Source organism: Trichomycterus rosablanca, chromosome 1, assembly GCF_030014385.1.
Source record: "Trichomycterus rosablanca isolate fTriRos1 chromosome 1, fTriRos1.hap1, whole genome shotgun sequence".
Taxonomy (NCBI): domain Eukaryota; kingdom Metazoa; phylum Chordata; class Actinopteri; order Siluriformes; family Trichomycteridae; genus Trichomycterus; species Trichomycterus rosablanca.
In genome coordinates, this window is record NC_085988.1 from 44,209,078 (window position 1) to 44,227,513 (window position 18,436).

General features: G+C 37.9%; 1 protein-coding gene across 4 annotated transcripts in view; it reads right to left on the reverse strand.

Annotated features, from left to right (window-relative positions):
* phf21ab (PHD finger protein 21Ab) overlaps window positions 1-18,171 on the reverse strand; it is a 40,452-nt gene extending 22,281 nt beyond the window's left edge. For all 4 annotated transcript variants that reach the window (XM_062993211.1, XM_062993220.1, XM_062993203.1 and 1 more), the window contains exons 1-4: window positions 18,135-18,171; window positions 10,163-10,261; window positions 4,646-4,678; window positions 623-688 (exon numbers count right to left, since the gene is read on the reverse strand). In XM_062993211.1, coding sequence (XP_062849281.1) covers window positions 623-688; window positions 4,646-4,678; window positions 10,163-10,219 — 156 coding nt within the window. In that variant the 5' untranslated portion in view covers window positions 10,220-10,261; window positions 18,135-18,171. The remainder of the gene's footprint in view (window positions 1-622; window positions 689-4,645; window positions 4,679-10,162; window positions 10,262-18,134) is intronic.
* Window positions 18,172-18,436: the final 265 nt, after the last annotated feature.

The following is an 18,436-nucleotide window of genomic DNA, read 5'->3' on the forward strand; positions in this document are numbered from 1 at the left end:
TCTGATGTGTTTTATCTACAAACCCAATTTCCAGGCTGGAACAGTAAAATAAATTTAAATAAAAGCAATTAGCAAAGATTTGCATACCCCTTTATACCTGTATTAAGCTTAAAAAAAAAGAAAGACAATAAGTTTATTGTTTCAACTAAATGGCTTTACTGTTTTTGTGCTCGTCCTAAATACTCATACATTCATTTACTTTCACTCTCCTCCTATTCAGGACTGCAGTGGGTACGATTCACTTGGCAAACACACAAACGCACACACACCTGGGGCAATTTAAGTATTTCCAATTAACCTGATTGCATGTCTTAGGACTGTGGGAGGAAACCGGAGCTCCCGGAGGGAACTAGCACAGACACTGGGAGAACATGCAAACTCCACACTTGTTCTTGCTTGAAATATCACTTTTGCTGCTTAACAGACCAGGGTCTGTATATTGCTGGTAGGGGTCTCAACATTTTGGGCCATCTGTTTACATTCCCTACTGCACCCAGGAAAGTGTACAGGAAATAAAGCAATACAGGTTTCTTATTGTTCTGTCCTAAACATTGGAATGTAATTACATAAATGTGAGAAACAAAAGGTGTTTTTACAAATGTGTGCGTGCAAAGTTTCTTACCTGTTTCTCACTAAGAGTAGTGATCTTGGCCTGAAGTTCATGAAGCTGTTTTTTCAGGTCAGCATTCTAGAAGAAAAACAGCATTAATATATAATGGACTGTCCCTTTTTTATTTTTTATCAACACAAGGTCCAAAAGTCAGTGTCGGTCATGGTAAGGGTTTGTGTTAGTGCCAATAGTATGAGTAACTTTCTCATCTATAATGGCACCATTAATGCTCCCGCTAAAAATGTGTGGTGCATTATGAAATACAATATAAACCAGCAGAGACACTGAACTGTTAAGCTGCAGAAGTGTTTCATCAAGCAAGAATAAGAAAAAACGAATAATGTTTACAACTACAACAAGTATCCTTCATACAGAATGTGAAGGTGATGTAAAAGTGGTAAACATGTTGGCATCCAATTAACAATTACCATATATACGGGAAAAAAACCTACAGTTTATTGGATGAAGCATTATATATCCTGTACTGTTTTCAATTAAATACAGGTCAAACAGTATTTGCAAATAATTGCTGTTTTACATTTTACAATAATAATCCAAGAAAATGTAATGGGCACATAAAATCTTTGTTTACATAAGAAAGACTTGAAATAAGACAAATATAATTATGCTTCACTCCCTGAACACTCCCTAATAACACCCTGCTAAGGTGCTTGCTTACTGGCAATACAGGTTCTTCTACTGGGAGAAGTACAAAAGCCAGCTGCATCCAAAGCAGCTCTGTGAAGCACAGTAAAATTGCAATGATACTTGTAAGTAATTTTTCTGTACTGCACTGCTGACTATAAATAAGAACTTTCATATATTAATTCTTGATGCTCATGTCCTCATGTACAATGACATTGAACTCTTGTAATGCCTATAAAAATCTTTATGCCGTTTTGAAAGTCACTTACAGTCTGAAATCAAGTCACAAAACTATCTTTCTCCCAGCTTTATTTACACATTCTGCTCTACAACATTCAAGTAAAAAACTAAAAAACTAAAATAAGAGGGTTGGAAAGTGATGAAATACTTTGTAGACTAATCAATTTGCTTTAATTACTGCCATCAGTCTGTTTAGATACAGTGTATCACAAAAGTGAGTACACCCCTCACATTTCTGCAGATATTTAAGTATATCTTTTCATGGGACAACACTGACAAAATGACACTTTGACACAATGAAAAGTAGTCTGTGTGCAGCTTATATAACAGTGTAAATTTATTCTTCCCTCAAAATAACTCAATATACAGCCATTAATGTCTAAACCACCGGCAACAAAAGTGAGTACACCCCTTAGTGAAAGTTCCTGAAGTGTCAATATTTTGTGTGGCCACCATTATTTCCCAGAACTGCCTTAACTCTCCTGGGCATGGAGTTTACCAGAGCTTCACAGGTTGCCACTGGAAGGCTTTTCCACTCCTCCATGACGACATCACGGAGCTGGCGGATATTCGAGACTTTGCGCTCCTCTACCTTCCGCTTGAGGATGCCCCAAAGATGTTCTATTGGGTTTAGGTCTGGAGACATGCTTGGCCAGTCCATCACCTTTACCCTCAGCCTCTTCAATAAAGCAGTGGTCGTCTCAGAGGTGTGTTTGGGGTCATTATCATGCTGGAACACTGCCCTGCGACCCAGTTTCCGGAGGGAGGGGCTCATGCTCTGCTTCAGTATTTCACAGTACATATTGGAGTTCATGTGTCCCTCAATGAAATGTAACTCCCCAACACCTGCTGTCATGCAGCCCCAGACCATGGCATTCCCACCACCATGCTTGACTGTAGGCATGACACACTTATCTTTGTACTCTTCACCTGATTGCCGCCACACATGCTTGAGACCATCTGAACCAAACAAATTAATCTTGGTCTCATCAGACCATAGGACATGGTTCCAGTAATCCATGTCCTTTGTTGACATGTCTTCAGCAAACTGTTTGCGGGCTTTCTTGTGTAGAGACTTCAAAAGAGGCTTCCTTCTGGGGTGACAGCCATGCAGACCAATTTGATGTAGTGTGCGGCGTATGGTCTGAGCACTGACAGGCTGACCCCCCACCTTTTCAATCTCTGCAGCAATGCTGACAGCACTCCTGCGCCTATCTTTCAAAGACAGCAGTTGGATGTGACGCTGAGCACGTGCACTCAGCTTCTTTGGACGACCAACGCGAGGTCTGTTCTGAGTGGACCCTGCTCTTTTAAAACGCTGGATGATCTTGGCCACTGTGCTGCAGCTCAGTTTCAGGGTGTTGGCAATCTTCTTGTAGCCTTGGCCATCTTCATGTAGCGCAACAATTCGTCTTTTAAGATCCTCAGAGAGTTCTTTGCCATGAGGTGCCATGTTGGAACTTTCAGTGACCAGTATGAGAGAGTGTGAGAGCTGTACTACTAAATTGAACACACCTGCTCCCTATGCACACCTGAGACCTAGTAACACTAACGAGTCACATGACATTTTGGAGGGAAAATGACAAGCAGTGCTCAATTTGGACATTTAGGGGTGTAGTCTCTTAGGGGTGTACTCACTTTTGTTGCCGGTGGTTTAGACATTAATGGCTGTATATTGAGTTATTTTGAGGGAAGAATAAATTTACACTGTTATATAAGCTGCACACAGACTACTTTTCATTGTGTCAAAGTGTCATTTTGTCAGTGTTGTCCCATGAAAAGATATACTTAAATATCTGCAGAAATGTGAGGGGTGTACTCACTTTTGTGATACACTGTATGTCCCTACCAGCTTTGCACCTAAATTAGGAAATATTTGACCATTCTTCCTTGCAGAATTTTTTGAGTTCAGTCACACTTTGTGGTCACTTCCAATGCACTGCTCTATTTAGATTTTGGTCAGGTCTCTGACTGCCATTAAAGAACATGCACTTTCCTGTCCTTAAGCCACTGCTTTGTTTTTTTTTTTTTTTGATAATGTGTTTAGGGTAGTTGTTGTGCCTGAAGGTGAACCTCCTGGCCATCTTCAGCTCTCTAGCATCTGAAACAGCAGGGCTGCATGTTTTCCTGAATAATTTGAACATGGCAGCATTCATTTTCCATTCAGTCCTGATCAACTGGCCAGATCATATTCAAGAGACACATCCCCATTACATAACATTGTTACCACAGTGCCTTATGGTAGGTATGGTGTATTTTTGGGGGTGTGCTGTGTTCGGTTTTCTCCAGATACACCGCTTGGAGATCAGTCAGTTCAATCTTGGTCTCATCTCACCATAAAACCTTTTCACATATGGCATTAGACTCTTCCACGTGTTTAATCATGGCATTCGGATACAGCTTCTTTTTTGTGCCACACTGCCATACAGGCCAGAGGCCAAATACCAACCAGTCACAGCCATATAGACTTTTAAGTTATTCAAAGTTGTAATTGGCCTTATGTTAGCTTCCCTGATCAATATCCTTCTGGCTTGGTCATCCAATTTCGAGGGACAGCCCGTTCTTGGCAAGGTGATGGTGGTGCCATACACGTTCCACTCTGAGTGGTCCACAGAAGAACTATTAAAGCCTTTTTTGTATCCTTCTTCCAGTGCCTTTTCCACAACTTTATCACTAAGCCCTTTTGAAAACACCTTTCCACCATGCTTAATTTCATGTTAACATGCACTAGTAGTAGTGGAATATCCTTAAGGAACAGCTGGTTTTTATTCTGAAGTAATCAAAACCACCTCAATTGAAGTCAGCTGTGGGTCAGTTAGCCTGGTGTTGAATCTGGAAGGTTGTATCTGAGCAAGTTTATAATGGTTAATATAAGGGGTTGGTTACATCACCAAATAAAGTATTTTACTAATGAAAATACATATATATTTAAGTGTATTCTTTACTGACGATGAGTGTTATAATACTAAACTTAAAAAGGCAAGGACTTTAATCAGGTATAATAATTTTCTATAGGCACTGTAAAGTTGATGAAACTTACTGGTGCTCTCTTACGTAAAATTAATGTACAGGCAGCGCTTCCACTTAGTCACCCTGTTATTCAACCATTGTCATTTTAATAAATACATAAAACATTTAAACTGTATTCACCTGGGGGTCCTGCTTCATTTGTGCAACTAGTTTCTGTAAAACAAACAAAAAAATGCAGTTAGATTATCAGCATCACATGATCTTCCTTATAGAGTACCAGTGACACTTGCAGGTCAATTTTTGCACTTCAACTTGAGGCACCTGTTCCACTTTGCAGCAGAAAATTGCTGTTTATTTAAAAACAAAATAAAACAAAATAAAAAAGAGGGTGTAGACTAGGATCTTACCTTTAGGGCATTATTATATACAGTGGGGCCAAAAAGTATTTAGTCAGTTATCACATTGTAGGATTTTTTAAGAATTTATTGGTAAATTATGGTGGAAAATAAGTATTTGGTCACCCAAAAACAAGCAAGTTCTCTGGTTCTCCTGTAACTTCTTTAAGAAGCTCTTCTGTCCTCCACTCGTTACCTGTATTAATGGCACCTGTTTGACCTCGTTATCTGTATAAAAGACACCTGTCCACAGCCTCAAACAGTCAGACTCCAAACTTAACCATGGCCAAGACCAAAGAGCTGTCGAAATACACCAGGAAGAAAATTGTAGACCTGCACCAGGCTGGGAAGAGTGAATCTACAATAGGCAAGCAGGTTGGTGTGAATAAATCAACTGTGGGAGCAATTGTAAGAAAATGGAAGACATACAAGACCATTGATAATCTCCCTCGATCTGGGGCCCCACGCAAGATCTCATCCCGTGGGGTCAAAATAATCATGAGAACGGTGAGCAAAAATCCCAGAACTACACGGAGGGACCTGATGAATGACCTGCAGAGAGCTGGGACCAAAGTAACAAGGCTACCATCAGTAACACACTACGCCGAGAGGGACTCAAATCCTGCAGTGCCAGGCATGTCCCCCTGCTTAAGCCAGTACATGTCCAGGCCCGTCTGAAGTTTGCCAGAGAGCATGTGGATGATCCAGAAGAGGATTGGGAGAATATCATGTGGTCAGATGAAACCAAAATGGAACTTTTTGGTAAAAACTCAACTCATCGTGTTTGGAGGAAGAAGAAGAACCCTAGAACACCATACCTACTGTGAAGCATGGGGGTGGAAACATCATGCTTTGGGGCTGTTTTTCTGCAAAGGGGACAGGACGACTGATCCGTGTTAAGGGAAGAATGAACGGGAGATTTTAAGCCAAAACCTCCTTCCATCAGTGAGAGCATTGAAGATGAAACGTGGCTGGGTCTTCCAGCATGACAGTGGTCCCAAACACACCACTCGGGCAATGAAGGAGTGGCTCCGTAAAAAGCATTTCAAGGTCCTGGAGTGGCCTAGCCAGTCTCCAGACCTCAACCCCATAGAAAATTTGTGGAGGGAGTTGAAAGTCCGTGTTGCCCAGCGACAGCCCCAAAACATCACTGCTCTAGAGGAGATCTGCATGGAGGAATGGGCCAAAATACCAGCTACAGTGTGTGCAAACCTGGTGAAGACTTACAGGAAACGTTTGACCTCTGTCATTGCCAACAAAGGTTATGTTACAAAGTATTAAGTTTAACTTTTGTTATTGACCAAATACTTATTTTCCACCATAATTTACAAATAAATTCTTTAAAAATCCTACAATGTGATTTCGTGGATTTTTTTTTCTCATTTTGTCTCTCATAGTTGAAGTGTACCTATGATGAAAATTACAGACCTCTCTCATCTTTCTAAGTAGGAGAACTTGCACAATCAGTGGCTGACTAAATACTTTTTGGCCCCACTGTAATAAAACTGTAAGGTCAAACATGTCTTCTGAAATTTAACATGGCTTTGCAATATGGTTTCCAAATAACTTTTTGTCCACCAAAAAGCTAAAAACAAGCAGCAGAATAAGCGGTAGTAGCAGAGCTGCGTTCATTACTGTAGAATTTTACTATTTATATGGTGTGTGAGTCAAGGATCACTCCGGTTTACAAAACAATAACTTTTAATCCGAGTATGAAAACTTCAGGACCATAACATACAGCTTTTACGAGTTTACGTGTTACAAGACTGAATGACATCTCAGTATCAAGCACCCTTATTGTCTTAGTTATGTAACCGAGCGTCGTAGTGATGCACTTGCTTAATAAAGAAATAAATACACGGTATATTCACAAATTGTCGGGAGCGTAACACTTTATTAACTTCTTCTGTTACGGTACCGAATAGCGGACAGCTAGAGTCATCGCGTTAGCCAAGCACGCTATTCCATACACTGTGGAAGCCCCAAAGGGTCAAAACACACTCACTTCGTGTAGAAACGTCCATCAAACCATTGTCACAATACAACCACAGAAAAGTTTGTTACAGTTACAACACGCATACAAGTACGGTGGCTCATAAGAAACAAACCAGATATCATTTAACCAATCGATCTACAATTACTACCAATTTGATACGGCACCTAAAAAATAAACACTCAGCCGAATACAGCGAGTTTATTATTATATGATGAAAAGAGGAACCAGCTGTCCACTAACACGGCAGAGATGCTGATTTTCCTCAAAAAGAACCTTCACTTCATTTTGAGTGTTCTAGTTTTACTACTACAATGCTGCACTAAGTTTGTTTATTAAGCAATAGCTTGGACGCAGGCAATTTTTTTTCTACAGCACTGCAGAGCTATTCAGTTATTAAACATATACATTGGATTAATTTGAATAACTGTAATGTACTTGAAGTGTGCACTGTGTGAACAGTATTATCTAGTTTATATCTAGACAATATCTAGAAAATACAAGTATCGGTTTGAGACTCGGTATCGGATCGGGATCAAAATTAATGATCGGGAACAAAAAAAACGTGATCGGGACATCCCTATAAATTATAAATTAACATAAAACAACTTGTCAAACACAATTATTCACATAACTCTAATCCTTTTTGCAGAGCCTTACCAGTTATGGAGTTCAGTTGAATGATGCAGCAAATACTACCATGTCACAGTTATTCAACCTCTACATAACATTTCTATTCTTAAATAGGTATTAACAGATTTCCTAAACCTCGAACCATCCTAGAGACAACATTGGGAGGACTGCCTGGAAGTTTCAAACTAATGGTGCAGCAGCAAACCTGTCAAGCCGTGGGAGAAAGCCCAAAAGTTCATACAGAGCCATTAGCACAATGAAAAATACCCGCATGTTACTGCAAAACACTTACAGGGTGACCTGATGAAGGCTGGGACAAATGTGTCAGTGGCAACCACAAGTTCACTTGAAGAATGGCCAAATATTTCACAGGTGTCAGAAGCTTGTTAGCTTGTTAGTTCCGCCAAAAAGATGTTCTGCCAGTTAATAAAGCTACAGGCTGAATAATTGTGCACATGGGTATTTGTCAAGAGAACTAGATGTTTTTCTTTTAAATTTGTGTTAAAATTTTCTAATTGCAACTGTACAATGTTACCTCAAGGCTGTTAAAGTGGCTAAAAGCTAGAAAAGTAGCATTTTATTATGTGTTGAGAAATGGCAAAGTAGGGCACTAGGAAAAAAATCCCTCTATACTGCTGCTTCAGTCTCTTTCCCTCTGTCTGTGAGAGAATAAGGGAGACAAGATTGCAGCTGAAAAAAATGTGGTTTAATTACAGCACAAGCAGCTGAATAAAATTGATTGCAGTGCACTAGCCATGCAAAGTGGGCAGATTTTGGTGATAACCGATTTAAAATTATTATTATAATTTATTCCCTGACACAAGCTAAGTCTTATTTAAAATTTACTAACATGCTGGTGTTGTGATGTAATATGCATTTAAATACAAAGGCTAGGGTTGTGTATTTAATCACCAACAAAGTGTGTGTACTTAGAACACTGCAAAATAATACATGAAGGCATGACAGGATCTAAAAGGCAAGGTAGCTTATTAAAAGATGTAACTTTAAAATATGCTCTGCATTGCAGAACTCATAGTAGTAACAAAAGAATGCACACACACTGCCTTTTTTGAACATCAGCCTTCTTAATCAGAAAACTGCCTCACACAATTGTGCTGTTCGATTATCAAATCATTGTTCTCACTCCCTTTCATATGTGCACTTGAGCTAAATTTCCTCTTGAAAATGTTAAGACAAGAGTGTTACCAGTGGGTTTATTTAAAATTGCACCTCAAGCAACATAAAAAACACAATCTTTTAAATCGCTATTTCTCATTAATAACAAAAATTTAGCCCAAGAGTGAACTGTGTCTTGTTAAGCTGGAGCTATTATGTATATTCTGAGCTTGCATTGCCTCTAAATGTAAAATCCTAAGACCTGGCAACAATGTTCCAGCTCTGACAATGATACTGCCCTGACCCCAACCTGCTGCATTTATTTTGCCTAGGCAGTTATGCTCATTATCTACCTGCTGGAACATGCAGCTCCCAGTTAAAATTCAGGATGAGAAAAAACTGTTTTTCTTAGTACTCCACACAAGCACCGTAAATTAATATTGTTAAATAAAAGACAAACATTTGGAGCTACATGTATCAAGAATCTTGTATTAAAAATGTACTTCTATACATTACAATAAACAGTCGCCTGTACATAATGAATTTATTTTAGTATATAATTTATTAGTAGTGTTTGGTTATGAGAAACAATCAACAAACTTAAATAACAAGCATTTGAGTAACCATTAACAGATTTTAGAAAAAAAGAGCATGCACAGATATGTTTTTAAACATTACAAATGTAGTGAATATACGCAAAGTCTCTAGTTTATATTTTATTTAGCTGTAGTGAATCTTCATAAAGCTCACTTTTACATCCTCGCTCAAGCAACAGAGATTCACACTTTATCCAGTGTACATTTGGAAGCCAGATAAAATGTCTTAAAGCAATTTGGGACCAAGTGCATGCCAACATGACAGTGGAACTAGTAAAGCTGCTTGGGTTAGCTAGAAGAATGAAGCCACATTCAGCTTTTAATTAACAGTTAGGTTACACTCAAATCAACGTAATATCAGAACAACATTGCTAGCTCTACTGATACCAAACTGTTAAATGACCCATGTTGCGAAGAAGCTGTTTTGTGTCAATACAGACTGTTTTATTTTGAAATTTGTCACAATAATAATTTGTTATCTTTTTATGATAACTTCTATGATGGCCAGAAAAGCTTCATTGTACTGTCTGCAGGTTTTTTTTTTTATTATGATTGAGCCTGTTAGTGGTTGCAATAAATTGTTAACTACTGCCCTACATAGTAAATGTTAAACTGGTTCTGCACACTGTGCGTATACATCTTACTGTTCTACATTACTGCCATGTTCTCTATTAAGCAGCATAAAGACTTATTTTTGTGAAACTTTGTGATGTGTTTTATATTTTAATAGGACACTACATGCTTTTCAGTTACTAGTTAAGCATCAGCTAATGACATTAAGTTATGGGTTAAAAAATTTGAAACTTTGCATCTGTAAGATTAATGTTGTTTATTTAAATAATAAAGGTATATTACACTCAAAGTAATTGAAAACTCACTACATTATACTATAGAATATTTTAAGAAAATTAAATATTTACTTTGCAGTTCTAAAATGAATAAAATGAGGCAAACAGCCACCTACCTGATGGACTTGTATTTCCACCTTCAGCGCCTCCTGTAATGTCTGTAATTCCATCATTGGTCCAGCTTACCATCAACCAGCCTCAAGAAATCTTGCAGCCTGTAAATGAATAAATACAAATGAAAAGGCTATACAGTCATGGACCTTTTTTGATACAAATTGTATGAAATGTTTTATTACTTTTTTGAATATTTACTGTGGGTTAGAAGTATTTAGACCCAAGGACTGTATGAACCCCATGTCCAAAAAAGTTTGGACATTTTGTAAAATACATTAAGAAGAAGAATCTGTGATTCGTTAATTCTCTTCAATCTTTCCAAAAATTCAAGAGAATCTTGGAAAAGATTTCCAAAATTTTCACTGATCAACTTGATTGTAGTTTGTAAATATAAAAACATTTAGAATTTGATGCCTGTCACACACTTAAAAATAGGCCAAACGAGTGAAACGTTTATAGAACGTTTATAGTTAGAGCATTCCACAATTAGCAGGCGAATTGGCAACAGGTTAAGAACTCATAATTGTGTAAGAAGGTAAGATCCACTTAAGTCTGTACAAGCAATGATGGGTCCAGGCTCACCACTTTGTGCCAAACTTCAGGAGAGTCTTTTCAACAGAAACATTTCTCAATGCAAGATAATTTAGTCTTTTATCATATGCAGTTTATAATATTGTGAAAAGATTCAAGGAATTTAGATAAATTTCCGTCTGTGCAGGGCAAAGCCAGAACCCACTACTGCACGTGTGTGACCTTTGAGCTCCCAGACAGCACTGATGAGAAACCTAAATGTGTTTATATTTACAAAATACAATAAACATGATCAGTGAAAACATTAAAAATCATTTCTTTATAAGTTAGAAGTTAAATAAAGTTTCAGGAGAGTAAACAAATCACAGATTTTTCTTTTTTTTGCATTTTACAAACGTCTCTACTTCTCAGGTAATGGGGTTTGTACACTTAAACTAAGCAAATATGTACAGTGTATCACAAAAGTGAGTACACCCCTCACATTTCTGCAAATATTTCATTATATCTTTTCATGGGACAACACTATAGACATGAAACTTGGATATAACTTAGAGTAGTCAGTGTACAGCTTGTATAGCAGTGTAGATTTACTGTCTTCTGAAAATAACTCAACACACAGCCATTAATGTCTAAATAGCTGGCAACATAAGTGAGTACACCCCACAGTGAACATGTCCAAATTGTGCCCAAATGTGTCGTTGTCCCTCCCTGGTGTCATGTGTCAAGGTCCCAGGTGTAAATGGGGAGCAGGGCTGTTAAATTTGGTGTTTTGGGTACAATTCTCTCATACTGGCCACTGGATATTCAACATGGCACCTCATGGCAAAGAACTCTCTGAGGATGTGAGAAATAGAATTGTTGCTCTCCACAAAGATGGCCTGGGCTATAAGAAGATTGCTAACACCCTGAAACTGAGCTACAGCATGGTGGCCAAGGTCATACAGCGGTTTTCCAGGACAGGTTCCACTCGGAACAGGCTTCGCCAGGGTCGACCAAAGAAGTTGAGTCCACGTGTTCGGCGTGATATCCAGAGTTTGGCTTTAAAAAATAGACACATGAGTGCTGCCAGCATTGCTGCAGAGGTTGAAGACGTGGGAGGTCAGCCTGTCAGTGCTCAGACCATACGCCGCACACTGCATCAACTCGGTCTGCATGGTCGTCATCCCAGAAGGAAGCTGACGCACAAGAAAGCCCGCAAACAGTTTGCTGAAGACAAGCAGTCCAAGAACATGGATTACTGGAATGCCCTGTGGTCTGACGAGACCAAGATAAACTTGTTTGGCTCAGATGGTGTCTAGCATGTGTGGCGGCGCCCTGGTGAGAAGTACCAAGACAACTGTATCTTGCCTACAGTCAAGGATGGTGGTGGTAGCATCATGGTCTTGGGCTGCATGAGTGTTGCTGGCACTGGGGAGCTGCAGTTCATTGAGGGAAACATGAATTCCAACATGTACTGTGACATTCTGAAACAGAGCATGATCCCCTCCCTTCGAAAACTGGGCCTCATGGCAGTTTTCCAACAGGATAACGACCCCAAACACAACCTCCAAGATGACAACTGCCTTGCTAAGGAAGCTGAAGGTAAAGGTGATGGACTAAACCCAATTGAGCACCTGTGGGGCATCCTCAAGTGGAAGGTGGAGGAGTTCAAGGTGTCTAACATCCACCAGCTCCGTGATGTCATCATGGAGGAGTGGAAGAGGATTCCAGTATCAACCTGTGCAGCTCTGGTGAATTCCATGCCCAGGAGGGTTAAGGCAGTGCTGGATAATAATGGTGGTCACACAAAATATTGACACTTTGGGCACAATTTGGACATGTTCACTGTGGGGTGTACTCACTTATGTTGCCAGCCATTTAGACATTAATGGCTGTGTGTTGAGTTATTTTCAGAAGACAGTAAATCTACACTGCTATACAAGTTGTACACTGACTACTCTAAGTTATATCCAAGTTTCATGTCTATAGTGTTGTCCCATGAAAAGATATAATGAAATATTTGCAGAAATGTGAGGGGTGTACTCACTTTTGTGATACACTGTATAGTGGAAATAAAACGGTTAGTGAGGTTACATTTTTTTTTTAATTAAAGGCAGAAGAAAGGATGGACAGAGCAATGCACAGAGCATCACAATTACTGCACAGCAAGGACTTGTGAGAGAGAGAGTCAGAGGCTGCCTTACAGACATTCAGTACCATTGATTTTGGTGTGAGGCACTGAGCCAAGAGAACAATTACAACTGAAGCTATTACAGGACTCACCAGCTGGCAATGAAACTGGTGTCCACTCACTTTCCAACACACAACAGTTTTTTGAACAGTTTTTTTGATTAAAAGAGATGAAAGGCAACAAGGTCAGTTTAACATTAAAGCCAGTTTATGATGCACAGTGCAGCTCACACTGCAATGTTTAAAATGCAAATTTTGTTTCCCTGTGTGTCCATCACTCTTTCAATGGGCGTGGTTAGACTGAGACTGAAAGAAGGACTAAGCATGAGGATGGACATTTCTTCCAGATGTGTTGGTATTCTGTACATTGTTACTCACTTTTGGCAAGTACACTACTATGACAACTCAGCAGCAAGACTAACAGATATTGCCCTCATTTTAAGCTCTTACGTGGACTTTCTTTTCACAAAGAGGATGCACTGTTTTGTTGCATAAATATCTTTTGTAGTCGTGTTTAGTCAGGGGAACAAGATGGTAGTAGTTATTAATAAAACACTTGTTGATGGGTGCATATTTACCAAATGGCAATGAGAATCATACAGCATCAATCACAATAAATGGGAAGATGTGTCAAAGCACAAAGGGCTGTATACTTAACAATATGGGAAAACTGAGGGTGTCCACCTTGTCAATGTACCCCATATGCACCTGAACCAGACCCAAAAGTGTTTTTCTAAGTGTGTCAAATTAAAAGCATTTGCTGTTTATAAAATAACTGCAACTCTAACTTGCAGGGGTCTCCATACTAAAGGGATCCACTTTGCTCTGGACAGATGTTGTTGTTTTTTTCATGCTACAAGGTGGTTCTGATTAGCGTGTGTTTGTTATTGACAAGAGCATGTGCCAGTCATCCTTTGCTGTTGAGCTTCTGGTACAGATTATACTCTACACAATTATCAGAAATCAAGCATCCTTAAATGCTAAATAAAACATACTTCACAATTACATAAAGCTGTAATTCACATCAGTGTAAGTGCTTTTTCTTATTATTTCCTCAATCAATCTGCATCCTGCTTAAAAGGTGCCTGTGCGGTACAGGTTAAGCTTCCCCTACTTCCCCTCAATTTAAGGCATATAGCATTTAATCACAAGATGCAAACACTGTGCTGATTTGTGAGAGTTTGTTGTTTAATCAATTTAAACCGGATTTTATGTCTTTTGCCTGAGTAGTTAAATGTTGCCATGTCCTTGAGTTATCCAGCCCTGTTGCCCCATCCACCAGAGACAGAAAACCAAAATCTGCAATCAACTGATCTTTATAAAAGAAATATCAGCAACCTTTATCAGCTTTAAAAAACAGCTAATTGGTACACCTCCACTAACATTTTTCACCATGCTCAGTGTTAGTCAATATCTATACTGTTTTTATAATATCTACACCAATTTTGGGAAATAACTCTACTGTATCATATGTAATAGTACATCAAGTTACAGTTTAGATTTAGAAAGTGTATTGTAGATTAGCAAAACATGTTACTTATTTTGTATTTCCTGCTCAGTGTCAGATTTCTAAAAACAAAACCATATTAAAGTTATGTGTTTTTAGAAACTCTGATCACATTTATTTCTCCTGTATAGTAAATCTCATGATACATGTAGTGTCAGTTAACAACACATACAGTCATAGAACAATACACTATATGGCCAAAAGTATGCACACACCTGATTGTGAGCTTGTTGGCCATCCCATTCCAAAACCATAAGCAGTAATTTGTAGCTGTCCACCCTTTGAAGGTATAAAAGCCTTCACTCCCTGTAATATTTTGGAGTATGCCCATGAGAATTTGTAACTACGTATTTGTAACACTGTGGTCAGGTACTGATGGTAAGTGAGAAAAGCCTGAAACTAAAACAGGAAAGGGACTTTCATAAACTGTTGTCACAAAGTTGGAAACAACTTTCTATTATCTATTATCTATTTTAAACATGGGTGAAGACAATGGGTATGGCTAAAACCCCTGAACTCAATAAGGACAAAGTGTCCACAAACATACTACTGTATAAGTGATAGTGGATAATGTCACAAACTAAGTTAAGGGGAACTGGCAGGTAAGACAGATTATAAAGCATAATAAAAAGAGATTTTGAATTCTTTTTACTGATCACCAAATCCTTGTAATTAGGCACCACTGGTTAAACATTTAAATTTCGTCACTAAGCAAAATGTATCAAAAGCATTATTTTTTTCTACTTTAGAATGAAACATGCTCATCAGCAGTGCATCTTAGTCTAGGAAATTGGTGGCTATACTGAGGTTAACTTTTAAAAATCAGTAAAAATAAAAGTACTTCATGTGTGCATGAATATGCAAAAGCACTTCATTAACTTTAAATTTCAAAATAAAAAATCTGATTAAAAAAAGCAAAGTAGAAGCAGTAAAAGGAGAGAATCACATAATAAATGATTAACTGACAAAGCAGTAGCAATTACATAATGCAATCATGTAAACACAGAGCAAAATCTTAACTTTATGCCACACAAACAATTGGAAGGGGTTAGTTTGGAAGTAAAGGTGTCTGAGGAAGAAAAAGAACACAATTTCTGGTCATTTTGCTTTAGCATGATATATTTACTATTAAGACAAACACCTTAACCCACAGATTCTACAAGTAATAATCACTTTCTTCAAAACTTAAGTAAAACTGTATCAATTATATTGGTAAAAGACACACAACTTTAAATACAGTGATGGCAATAATTACCAATAACTTACAATAATTAAGAATAGCATCCTTCTTAGGAATGGTCTATTATGTGTGGTATTGTTTCCTTAATTAAAGAAACATAAATAAGGTCAGAATTGTTTAATTTGGCCAAAAGTAGGCACATATGCCGCTGTACTTCACCTTGCTACCAAAAGTAAATCTACGATTTTAAATACGCTAAGCTTTTAAGCTATTTTGTTTTTAAAATGCTAAAACTGTACAACACCATAAACTTTTATAGACCCACTTGAATAATTTCTGTAAGTATAGCGGTTTCTGGTATGAGTCACAGTGGGTCCTGATCAGCAATGTCAGTGCACCATGCTTAAGTGTGTCTTTATGTCTCACTTGCTCCTTTACAGTGGGCTCAGGTCTTTTTAATCTTTTATCTATATTTACTGAATATATATATATATATATATATATATATATATATATATATATATATATATATATATATATATATATATATATTCAAGCTACACATTAATTAAAGCATACTTTACAAACATCTCTTTTAATATCTGATATCCTTTGTAACTTTTTTTATTTAAAGAATACTCTTGTTAAAATATAACAATGTCTTTCAAGGTAATTAAAATGTTACTTTTTTAAATAATCTGCTTGCTCCTAAAGTACCCCAGAGCCCACCACAGAATGCACTTTATTTTGGTCCATTCCCAATGCTCTGGTCAACTAAGTCTGAGAAACATGTTTCTAAATAGAAATGGCATCTTTCTACAAGAAGCTCAGGGTGGTCTCCTCAACCCAAAATTGTACATCTTAACTATTATAAACATGATTGCTTACACTGTAGTTGTGGTTTAAATTTTATTTCGGTTTTTCAAAATGTATTCATCCATATTGTTTGTATATTTAGATAAACAAAAATACTGACCACTAAGCTTATTTTAACTACCCTTTTTAAGACTTATACAATTATTTCAATTCTGTGTATAAACAATACAGATGATTATCAAAAGAAAGAAAAAAAGTCAACATTTCAAAACATTTCATAGATAATGATTATTCCTCAGTTTTACAAGTGCTAACCAACTTATTTTTAAACATTTTTTTAAATTGTCAAGAACAGTAGCTCTACTTGTTAAGTCCTGTAGCATTTCCTTCAGATTGCTCAACATACAGTAATTTATTACATTAATTAAATGTGGACAACCAAAACTAAAGACAAGATTTAGTAGAGGCTTCCTTTTATCCCCCCACTTCTTACCCTACATGTGCAAGGGACATAAATAATAAAGTTTTGAGGTCCTGCTTTTGAATTAACAGGTAAATAAAAGTCATCTAAAATAAAACAACCAGAAAGAGTTTCATATGCTGTTCTCAGTCTTATGCCAGCCTTGCTTTGATCACATTGTTCTCCAAATACATGCATTTTATCTACAGTGTTAAGAACAATCTAGCAAACAAAAACATAAGAAAGTGAAACTTTGTGACACACCATAATCTAACTGTAAGAGAAGTATTCTCGACAGAATCGCTTATATGAGTGTACATGTGTAAGTTTTAATGGGCCGCACACCAGCTACTAGATATTAATGATGGGGGGATTGAGAAAGACCAGCGTGCAGAAAGTGTACTTAATTCCGACACGGGCCTAGAGTTAGAAACTGTTCCTCGTATAATGAGTGAGTCTATAATAACAAAAGTGTGGAAGACACCAAACGCCAACGTTAAAGAAAGTTTTCGACCAGGTTTCTTCATGAGTTAAGTAGTGGCCGATATAAAATAGCTGAATCTCTTACCAATCTGCTCAATTCAGTTACTTGGTGCAAGCTAGCGAGTGAGGACTACACTAGCGAGCTGAACAACTTAGCGAGAAACAAACTCAACATGTATTAGACAAAATGCAGCATTTTTTAAACAGTGTCAGACAACGATAACAGCTCATCCCAAGTTTCAGCAACAATTATTTCTACTCTGTAAACTAGTTGGTTCAAGAATAAACACGCTGTATTGGACCGTAAGCAGTTCTCATATTAATGTGACATGGTGCTAGCACTTCAGTCTAGCAGGATAAAAGGCTTTCCAGACGAGAAGCTAACATAGCTAGAGCTAACAGGCTAGCACTAGCCAATTGAAACGACAAATAACTGTTAGGGCAGGCTAACTGTGAACAGCATGTTTCATAAGACGCGCGGCCGTTTCTAAACACTGCAACACGTCTGCTCACGTAAACAATGTTTTTTCTTGTCTCATGTTTATTCTGGCTGTGTTAGTAAATAAAGCTGGTGGATAAAGTTTAATTCGGCCCCTTTTGCTGTTCGCTCAGCGTCCTCCAATAAGCACTGCACTTAGGAATACCACTCAACTCCTAGAATAAGGAGAAACGAACAAACGCAGGCATCCGCACTTCCTCACCTACCAGAACACAGTGAAATTTTCAGCCCAGAATAACAAAAGAGGTCAAATAAACGAACCAAAGCAGTAAAAAAGCCAACGATAATAAAAGTTACTATAATAAAAAAAGATCCCAAGGTGCACTTACCCTGCACTACTCACTTGAGCAGTAGTCCTCTCCTCACAAATTATTTAAATAAATATTTATAAACACCCCGATATCTCGGCAAAGAATTCCCGATACGACTCCTCACATAGCTATTGTGAAAGATAAGACTGGGTTTAGTCGGACTAGCAGTTCTTCTTTTTTGTTTGTTTACATTTAATTTGTGTGTAAAAAGAGAGAAACTGAGATACAAAACAAGAACTCTTCTTCAATCTCATTCACCACAGCCGCAGCACCGAAATTATCAATCCGCGCAGGAAGAGGGAGACCAAGAGGCTCGACAA